The sequence below is a fragment of the Felis catus genome, chromosome F1, assembly GCF_018350175.1.
Source record: "Felis catus isolate Fca126 chromosome F1, F.catus_Fca126_mat1.0, whole genome shotgun sequence".
Classification (NCBI taxonomy): Eukaryota; Metazoa; Chordata; class Mammalia; order Carnivora; family Felidae; genus Felis; species Felis catus.
The window spans coordinates 62,304,992-62,315,922 of NC_058384.1; the positions used below are offsets into that span (position 1 = coordinate 62,304,992).

At 48.1% G+C, this 10,931-nt stretch overlaps 1 protein-coding gene across 21 annotated transcripts in view; it reads right to left on the reverse strand.

The window, feature by feature from the left end:
• HSD17B7 (hydroxysteroid 17-beta dehydrogenase 7) overlaps positions 1–10,931 on the reverse strand; it is a 71,255-nt gene extending 60,324 nt beyond the window's left edge. For 17 of the 21 annotated variants that reach the window (XM_045048417.1, XM_045048414.1, XM_045048413.1 and 14 more), the window contains exons 1-4: positions 10,785–10,930; positions 8,875–9,078; positions 4,606–4,698; positions 2,728–2,842 (exon numbers count right to left, since the gene is read on the reverse strand). In XM_045048417.1, coding sequence (XP_044904352.1) covers positions 2,728–2,842; positions 4,606–4,698; positions 8,875–9,078; positions 10,785–10,819 — 447 coding nt within the window. In that variant the 5' untranslated portion in view covers positions 10,820–10,930. Of the gene's footprint in view, positions 1–2,727; positions 2,843–4,605; positions 4,699–8,874; positions 9,079–10,784 lie in introns of all 21 variants that reach the window. The other 4 variants (XM_045048420.1, XM_045048416.1, XM_045048412.1 and 1 more) reach the window with 3 other exon arrangements.

Below are 10,931 nucleotides of genomic sequence, written 5' to 3' on the forward strand. Positions count from 1 at the left end.
ATGGTTAAGCATCCAACTTCAGCTCAGGTCATGATCTCATGATTCATGAGTTCAAGCCTCGCATCAGGCTCTGTGCTGACAGCTCAGAGCCTGGAGCCTGCTTCAAATTCTGTGTCTCCCTCTCTCTCTCTGCCCCGACCCTACTCACTCTCTCTCAAAACTAAATAAAAGTTAAAAAAAAAAATTAAAAAAAAAAAAGAATTAAATGGGGAACGGACAAATCTTTCTTGCAGAAAGCTTCCAGATAATTTAGGTAGCTAATCGACCCTTCAGGGGGTCAAACACAACCTCTTAAGTGTGAGCTACACACACTAACTTTCTTCCAAAGAGTACCATATGGAAAAGGAGAGAAAAACCAGAGAGGAACTTGACAATGAGAAACCTGACCGACACTACCTTGAGCCAGGGGATCGAAGAGAACATCAATGCTGATAAGCCACGTTGACAGTTCACACCCTTGATATTATGTGACGAGAATGGTACTTCACCTCTGTGGTCCTCCTCCCACACATGACTCAAGTCTAACCACGAGAAAAACTTCAGACAAATCCCAACTGAGGGCTGCCTACAAAATACCTCAGCAGTGATCCTCAAAACTGTCAAGGTCATCAAAACCAAGGGCAGTCTGAACAACTGTCACAACCAAGGAGAACCTAAGGGGACAGCTACTAAATGTACTGTGGTATCCAAGATGGGATTTTAGAAAATTGAAGAAATCTGAATGAAGTTTGGACTCCCGCTAATAACAAGGTTGGTTCTGAGATTGCAACAAATGTACTACATCAAGGAAAGGTGTTAAATGAGACAGAAAACTGGGGGTCCAGGAACTCTCTGTACTATATTTGCAGTAATTCTGTAAATCAAACTATTGGAAAACAAACAAAAAACTTACTAAAGAAAAACCTAGGAAAGTTTCCAGATGCACTCCATCCACATTTGTGATGAATAAATCAAATGCAAGCAAGAAAACTCAAAAACACGAGATTAAATCAAGTTAACTGGTACCACTCTGTGCTTGGAACTTCACGGAAATTACCTCTATACTTTGTAAACGATCCTAAAAGTTTGGTCATGTTGCATATGGATCAAACTTGGGATGGATCCATTTATAAAATGCACTGACACCTGGAACCTAGAATCCAAGTTTGTGTTCCATAGAAAGTGGTAAGATTCTTAAACCTATTTGAAGAGAGTGGGAAGCATCTAAGCCTCCTGATTATTTTATTAGACAAATCAATTCCCAAACTCCAGCTGCCTTGCCCACCTGTCAAAGGATCCACAGGCTGGGTGGTGTCACCAGGACACCTATGCTAACTCTGCCCGCAGCCACCACTCTCCTCTGCCATTCCCCTCACCCAGATGACCCCAATGCTTGATCTTCTGAACAACCTAATTTTTAAGCACTAGATTCAACAAAAAACTCACAGAGTCATAATAGCAATAATTATCTTCTATCATTATCGATTAATTTAATAATTCAAGAAGAGGGCAAAGAACGAGTATTATAAAAAGATACAGGAAATACTAGATAACTGATCTGTGGAAAGGTATAAAAACAAAGACCAGACAAGAATTCAATCCCGTTCTGACTTTACGTTTTAACGAACTTTTGCCATTGAAAAAGTAACACCACATCGCATTAAATAAATAGCACTAAAGGTTATAGACTAAAACATGAAACTCCCCCTCCTTGCTGACAGCCTGGTGACCAGTGCTCCCAGCTTCCTCTGTATCATTCTAGAAATATTATACACATTTATCTACACTCTGTGAGGATACATCTTCTCCTGTGTGTTTACATACACGAGACCACACTATACACATTATGCCTCGCTATTCCTTCTTTATGATAAAATGCTAGAAGCTGTCCCACAGAAGTGCAAAATATTTATCCTATGTCTTTGAACGGGTCCATACTGTTCCAGAGTTTGGCTACACCTTCATTTATTGCAAATACAGGCTGGTGCTGAAAGAGGTCCAATTTTAAGGGAAATTAGGCTTAAGGTGGAGACAGGTGGCGGCGAATAAAAAGGCGTCAGAAATACAGGTTCTGCGCTGGCCAACCCAGCATCAGAAGGAGTCCCTCCAACACCAAGGAATTACAGGCAACCAGCAAGGTGGTCTGGCATTACTTCACGCAGACAGTAAAGCTGTCCCATGGGGTCAAGCCTGAGGCAAGAGCCCTGAACAAGCCAGGCAAACTGCACATCTCCTGCTTAACTCCACGCGCGTGCCTGGAACTGTAACGCAGTATAGACACCCAAGAATCTGTAATCACACCCAAGAAACCAAATCAATAAAAGATCGGGTATGAATTCCCATTTAACAACGGCTTGCCCACCACCCCATCCTATCTGATGCCAAGCCCAGTGTCAAAGAACATTCAGAACAGGACTGGTATACTTTCTCACAGTTCTGCGCACACGTGCACGCACGCGCGCGCACACACACACACACACACACACACACACACACACACACACCGTGTGCCTCTTTCGCACTTTTCCCTCCACTCTCTAGAGCCAATGTCAAAAGAAAAAAATTAATGTATCAATACACTGCTTTAGGGAAGCAATGTTTTCAGAGAGTACAGCGATCATCCTATTTAAGTACTCAACGACTTAATGCCGGAATTTGTGAGCTGAACAAAGAGCCCTGGGCTGCAGCCATGTGAGCCTTCAAGGTTGCAACACTAATGTGAGCCGAATGAGCCTCAAGTCTTTTTACCAGGATGAAGTGGCCAAAGACGTTGGTCTCAAACACCTCCTGGAGCCCGTCGGCAGTGATTTGATCTTCCTGGGTCAGCAATCCTTCAGCTGTGGAGAACATATGAATCACTTTTCTGAAACAGGAGAAGACAATTGTATGACTTTTAAAAGCTTCTTTAACTGAAGATCCTGAAAAATGCTCCCTGCTGCCCCTCCCCTGCCCCAAAACTACATTTTCCTTGATCCTATAACATCAGGAATAAAAACGTGGGGTTCCTGGGTGGCTCCGCTGGTTAAGCAGCCGACTCGATCTCGGCCCCAGTCATGATCTCACGGTTCGTGAGTTCGAGCCCCGTGTCGGGCTCTGTGCTGACAGCGTGCGGGGCCTGCTTGGGATGCTCTCTCTCCTTCTCTCTCTGCCCCTCCCCCACTCTGTCTCTCACAAAATAAGTAAACATTTTTTTAAGTTTTTTTTTAATGTTTTATTTATTTTTGAGAGCAAGAGAGACAGAGCACAAGCTGGGGAGGGGCAGAGAGAGAGGGAGACACAGAATCCAAAGAGGCTCCAGGCTCTGAGCTGTCAGCACACAGAGCCCGACGCGGGGCTTGATCTCATGAACCGTGAGATGGTGACCTGAGCCAAAGTCGGAGGTTTAACCGACTGAGCCACCCAGGCGCCCTAAACGTTTTTTTAAAAAGAATAAAATGTCGATTTCTCAGACTGTGTCACTGTGAGTGCATAATAAGACACAAAAATGCTTCCTTTCTCCCAATTCAGAGACATATTTACATACCTCTAACTCCTACCACCAACGGGAACCTGACACAAAATACTTGCTGCTAAAATTCTCTTCACCATTTCCCACATTGGGGTGCAGGTGAACCTCTGTGGGGAAATAACAGCCATGCCAAGGGGAAAATGTCTCACCCCAGCACAAACTGATGTTTAACTGCGAAAGTTACACAGGTTAGTTTTCTACGGGAAATTCCTGAAGCACCCAACATATTAACACGGTGATTTGCCATGAGATCAACTTATTAGGTCAAGACCAGCGTGTGTGTGTGTGTGTGTGTGTGTGTGTGTGTGTGTGATGGAAGAGAAGTAAAATAAAAGTAGCAACGTAGTAAGGAGCGTGCAAAAAGAGTATGAATATCTATTTATAAGTACACGAGGTCACAAAATAAGGTATATTTCTTACTACAGGTCACGGTCAAACACTTCTGGAGCCACTGTGCTACTCCGTATGGAGAATCTCCCAGGGGCACTTTTAGCTGGGTGCGCTCCCCAGCTCACCGGGCAAAGCACCTGCCACAGAGCTGGGAGATACTTCCAAAGCAAGTCTCGTGGATACTGGAGTCTCGCAGACAATGCTGCCTGATTCTGAAATGTTCTTCCTGCTAATCACACCCAGGCAGACTAGAAATGCACCTTCTTTTTTTTTTTTTAATGTTTATTTATTTTTTGAGACAGAGAGAGACAGAGCATGAATGGGGGAGGGTCAGAGAGAAAGAGACACAGAATCTGAAACAGGCTCCAGGCTCTGAGCTGTCAGCACAGAGCCTGACGCGGGGCTCGAACTCACAGACCGTGAGATCATGACCTGAGCCGAAGTCGGCGGCTTAACTGACTGAGCCACCCAGGCGCCCCTAGAAATGTACCTTCTGAAACATCCAGCCGTTTGGAATGTCCTGGAGACCTAGAACACCCTGAGATCCAGGACTTCCAGCCTCTCCCACAAAAGATGGATGCTTTTCTTTCATGATGCAGCTGCAACACTTTCTGTCTCGACTCTTGGCCACCGCCCCTCAGCCCCCTAACTTAACCTGCCGAGGGCAAAACCAGGCAAAAAAAGGAATGGGTTCCTTCCACTTGGTTCATCTAGAAATTGAACATTACCTTGAAAAGAGGCCAGAGAAAAGCGCTTTGATATTCAGCTGTGGGTTGGGCATGATCCCAGCGTTCAGATAGACATAGTCTAATCTCTGAAACCTGCAAGGAAAACACCACAATAAGACGGTTCATTATCCTGAGCAACTGGAATAAAGAAAGCCTATGAGGGACAGAAAACACTTTCTGAACCAAAAAAAGCGGCCACAGCCAGTTGAAGGGAATGTACAACACATCATACATTACACCCACTTCTTTCTCAATGGTTTCTCTTTAGCCACAAGAAATATCTGAGTATTCTTTTTTTTTTTTTTTTGACGGTGGCTGCAAACAGAATTTGGGGAGCTAGGCTGGGTTTTGAAGTTACATCTCAGATCAACACTACTCCCACCTCCGTCATCCCAAGTAGGATCTGCACACGGCCACCCTCGGTCTACTAAACCAACTCTCCTTCTGGTCTTAGAAACATTTTGCCTTTTTTTTTTTTTTTTAAAGAGTCACGGGGGGGCCTGGGTGGCTCAGTCAGTTAAGCGTCCGACTTCGGCTCAGGTCATGATCTCACGGTCCATGAGTTCGAGCCCCGCGTCGGGCTCTGTGCTGACAGCTTGGAGCCTGGAGCCTGCTTCGGATTCTGTGTCTCTCTCTCTGCCCCTCCCCCGTTCATGCTCTGTCTCTCTCTGTCTCAAAAATAAATAAACATTAAAAAAAAAAAAGAAAAAAAAAGAGTCACATCTTCCCTGTTGATAGGTAAAATTTATATCATGTTGATAATCGCCCAATCTGATCCATTAATGCTGGAACCTGAATGCCAAGATATCTACTAAAGCAAAAGATGCATGTGGAAACCTGTCACTGTTCGTGGCCGGCTCCTCTGTATCACAAGATGAGGGGGGCTCATAAGAATACAAGGAGATTACGGAAGCTGAATGGGGGGAAGGCACATGTCGTGGAACCCGTCATGGAGAGAACAGTGAAATGTGGACTAGAGGGAGCACTTTCATATTGAAACCCCATGTAAGACTTAATGCAGTGTACTCCTCTTGAGCTAAGGGCAAGCCTGCCCTTGTGACACTCACAGACACCATGAATATCCCCTAGACTTCTGCGCATTACATGGTCTCCGTGCCCTCTTGTGTGCAGCCCAAGACAACACGGGCCGTAGCTACTAAAGCTGGGACCTTAAAATACATCCACACTCACCAATTCAGATCCCACACAAACATTTCTTGATCAGTCTACAAGTAATGAACAGCCAAATGACTCTAATTACTAAATTTACTGTTTAAAATACTGACGTGGAAGGGGTGCCTGGGTGGCTCAGTCGGTTGAGCATCCGACATCGGCTCAGGTCAGGACCTCACGGTTCGTGAGTTTGAGCCCCGTGTCGGGCTCTGTGCAGACAGCCCGGAGCCTGCTTCGGGTTCTGTGTCTCCCTCTCTCTCTCTGGCCCTTCCCTATTCACCCTCTGTCTGTCTCTCTCTCTCTCTCAAAAATAAAAAAGTTATAAAAAATTATTTTTTTTTAAATTTTTTTTTTCAACGTTTATTTATTTTTGGGACAGAGAGACAGAGCACGAACGGGGGAGGGGCAAAGAGAGAGGGAGACACAGAATCGGAAACAGGCTCCAGGCTCCGAGCCATCAGCCCAGAGCCTGACGCGGGGCTCGAACTCCCAGACCGCGAGATCGTGACCTGGCTGAAGTCGGACGCTTAACCGACTGCGCCACCCAGGCGCCCCTAAAAAATTATTTTTAAACATGCTGATGTGGATACTACTGGGCCATCCACATAAGCACCAGTCATCTGGGCCCATCTATTGTTGGATGTTCCGTTACCTAATTTGCAAACTTCCATCTAAGAACATGAACACATCTTGCTAGGAATGGAAAGGAAATGTTTAGCAAAGGGTGGAAATTGCACCAGAATGCCAGATTCAGGTCTGGCTTCAGTAAAATGGCATACTTACCACTCTCAAAGATTAAGTGACAGAACATTAAGTGCTCTAGTCTGGATAAAATGGAACTACAATTTCTTACTGGTTTTCCTCTGCACATAGCTTACAGAAGAGAGTCGTGCGGCCAGAAAACCCAGGTGTCAGGAATGGTGCTCAATTAGCCAACGGAAGGGACCTTCCCAAGCTCTCTTTGGCTCAAATTTACCTCGGGTCTACCATCGTGGACAACCATTTGGGGCCATTAAGTGCAGGAGATCCTTTTTTTTTTAAGGTTATTTATTTATTTTGAGAGAGAGACAGACAGATATGAGCAGGGTTGGGGCAGAGACAGGATCCCAAGTGGGCTCCACACTGTCAGCGCAGAGCCCAGTGTGGGGCTCGAACTCATGAACCGTGAGATCATGACCTGAGCTGAAGTCGGACACTCAACCGACTGAGCTCCCCAGGTGCCCCAGGAGATTCTTGACATAGTAATGGATATGTCTGGACACGAGCACACATCCCCAAATTTGTGACTCTTACTACAACTATCATTTCCTAACTTTGGGAGACCCACTCAGCTCAGCAAGAGCTGTTCTGCTGATGAAATAAATACATCAAAGCTGCACAAAATGCTGACGGCAGACACGTATTACCTTCCTGCTCCCTTCCACCTTACTGCCCTGAGGCCTCAAATCCCTGAGAAATCACTACAACTCACACTAAATGCTAAGTCACTAAGCTTGTGATAACTAAACATCTTGAAACTTTGAAGGCAACTGAGAAAAGTCAATACTATGAACGTTACAACTTAAAATCTCGAAAGTCAACTGTACTAGCACGGGCTACTCTTAACTGAGGACAAAGGCTCTTCTCTGCTAAGTGAGGAAACACCACGAAATCTCTACAAAACAGAAAAGACACGCTGGCTGAGAAGGTTTGGGGAAAACAATGCCTGAAACCTGATTTGAGCTCGAAACGTCTGTCCTGACGCTAGGGTTTTTAAATACCTTTATTGTGCGGTTTCGCAGACTTGGAAAGTCAAAGTTATGGAAGAGCAGGGGATAGGAAATGTAGATATTGTCAGTTTTTTAGAAGGATGATGTGGCAGAAAATTCCAGGAGCTCAGGACTAGTGAGAAGTGAGATTTCCCAACAGGGTGAGGCTGCACCCAGAAGAGCCGGGTGAAGAAGGCCGGCTTCCACCTTCACCCTGTCCCTTGTGTCTTTGGAACAGGGACAGGCAAATGGCCAGCAATTCCCACACGCAAAACACGAAGTTGCATTCTTCAGTAGATGCCTTTACCAAGAAGGCCTTCCTCGTTTTTACTGGACATCATTTTACTGTCCACAGAAACAAAGCGGCTTAAGGACCTCGAGGACAGGGGCGCCTGGGTGCCTCAGCCCATTGAGCGTCTGGCTTTGGCTCAGGTCATGATCTCACAGTTCGTGGGTTTGAGCCCCGCGTCGGGCTCTGTGCTGACAGCTCAGAGCCTGGATTCTGTGTGCCCCTCCCCCGCTACTGCTCTGTCTCTCTTTGTCCCTCAAAAATGAATAAATGTTTAAAAAAAAAACTTAAAAAAAAAAAAAGGACCTCAAGGACAAAAATGTTTGAAAATTAAGTATTCCACATATCTCCGGGGCTCAGTACGGACCAGTGCAGGGCTCCTGACCTTTGTGGATCATAAATTCTTCCTAGAATTTAAAATTTACAAAAAAAACAAACAACAAAAAAAAAGCATGCCTTCTTTCCCCAGAAAACAAATGCACTGTGCACCTGTATGCGATTTTGTGCACACTTTCTAGGGAGTTATACGTCCAAGGACCCTATTCCTTCATACACGAAATATTTCTCAGATACCTGTTATACACCAATTACTGTGTCGATGTGAACAAATCTTTATGAACCTGTGGGGGAAAAAATCTCCGAAGAAATAGGATGTAGACGTGGGCTCTAAGACCAACCCAACCGACAGGAAGTCCTACCACCTTCTCAGCCACATTCCTCTTATCTCTGCGTCTCAGGCTCTTCACCTGGTAAATGTCAACACCTGTCCAACCTACTTCATGCAGGTGTGACACAGAGGAGAGATACAAAAACTGCATTCAGAAAGGAATCACCTTGCTGTCCACGCAACTGACCACACATCAAGGCGTCCTCATAAATTCATCCCCGTGAGATAATCACGATTACGACTGAGCACGAAGGTGCGATGAGTCGCTCCATACGGATCTCCCCAGCACGACTACGGCTTGTGCCGCGCCTGTTTCTTTGTAGGTTTCCCTACCCTTTCATATTCTGTTCGCTGCTGTGTGGCGCAATCAGGTGAGATTGCAAGAGGCGTACCTTTGCCTGAGCTCCTGGGAAGCCCGGAACACCGACTGCAGGTCGCTGACATCCACCTGCACGATGCTGACCTCGGCGAGGGGGTGAGAGGCCAGCAGAGCCGCGCGGACCGCTTCCGCTTTGCTCCTGTTCCTGCAGGCCAGACACAGGTGCAGCTCGTGGTCCTCCTCCAGCAGTCGCTTGCAGAGGGCGAGGCCAACGCCGCTGGGGGTCAGTTCGGACACGGAACATGCGTTAATTCAGGCGGTGCCACAGAGGCCTTTCCCCCCCGTTCAGAGAGCCGACCTTGTCAACGTGAGCTCCGATGAGGGGCCCGGGCGGGGAGAAAAGACTCAAAAACTATGAAAAGAAAGGAACCCCCTCCCCCAACTGAACAGTCAGTCCCTCTCTCAGGCCGCTGTCCCGTTTGTTTCTCTCATTCTGCAAACGCTGTCACCCACAAATAACTGCACTGCAAATGAGAGCTGTCTTTCAATGCAGCGATTAACCTGCGGGCAGGGTTCCTTCTGTACTTGTTACGACACTCATGAACGTGATTCAGAGCATCGCCAGCAAGAGCTGAAAAGAGCATCATATGAGCTGTTTCCCGTGTGCATGTTTGACTTTGCTGTCTAGGTTGCTCAAGGGCAGGGGCTCCACGCCCCGTTGGTATGGTGGCCACTATCAGGGGCAAGAGCAGCTCCCGATAAGGACTGGATGGATCTTTCACTACCGTGGCAGGAGGCGGGTTCCTCTCAACTACTATGAGATCGAATAACCACTAGGAGAGAAAAAACTCAACGCGATAAAGTAGAAGGTAGGAAGAGGAAATACAAGATGGGCACCAGGAAAGAGGACGAGTCAAGGACAGATAAACTCCTTAGAAAAGGCATTTGAAACTGCACAGTGGGTGGGAACAGTACTCAAACCAGCCCGGCTGGGGGCGGCCGGAGCCTGGGCTTTGCCAACAGAGCATCAGGTGTATTTACACTTGTTCCTCCTCACTTGAGAATAGCAGCAGGTCTTTACGGTAATTATCCAATTGCATCCATCACAACGTATGCAAAAGAAGCAAACATACAAAATCAACTCTGGGTCACTTCAAGGACAGCTTGGGAAGCCCCGAATCCGTTGTTCATTCAGGGCACTGAGGAGAGGACACGCTAAACCAGGCCACTCACAGACACCTGCCACGCTGGCTTAGCTAATAGGGATGCGGCTAGGTAGCCCCGAGTGGACGGATTTTAGATGATATTGGACATATCCCCCGCCTTCATCCCTCCCCACTGCAACGGGCAGGAGAATGGCTGGGGCTGGGGGGGTGTCGCCTCCACACATTCTTCACATTAGTGAAAAGAGAAAGCAGAGGGGGCGGAGTCCACACGGGCAACCCTGGAATAACTAGAAACGGGCGGTGATGGTGCTGTGCGCGCCTCCCGGGACTTTGCAGAAGACGGTTAGTTTTGTAACAGTGTGTGCAGGCGTCCAGCTCTGTGCTGGATGGAATGACACACCCCACCCCCACCCCGTCCTCCTGCTCACGGGTGTCGACACATATCCGGGGTGCAGCGTCCTGCACAGACAGGACACCGGAACTACAAGACGGACCAGGTGCAGGAGGCGGGGGTCGGCGTGGAGAGCGCCCCTGTCCGGGACACCAACAGGACCCCCGCGACGCCCCAGGCTGCTTTTCCGCCGTCACGTTCAATTCCGGCACCGGCTACCGAGCCCCCTGCGCGGCCGGACGCCGGGACGTCGCGCGCCGGGGACCCGGGAACAGCGGGGCAGGTGCTCGCGCGAGGTTCCACCGCGCAAGGCCGGGGACGCGCGTTCCCGGGGGCGGTCGCCGGCGGTGGCCCGCCCCGTACTTCCTGCTCCCTGAGACCCCTGACCCGCCGCTGCCGCCGCCGCGACCGCCGAGGACGCCTCACCTGCTCGCCCCGGTGACCAACACCGCTTTCCGCATGGTCTCCCGCCCCGCCGCCCTGCCGCGGAGCCGGCACCCGCCACTGCCTCGCGAGCAGTGGAAACCAGAAGCCCTCCTCGGCCACGCCCACGCCGCTGCTGTCCAATCAGGA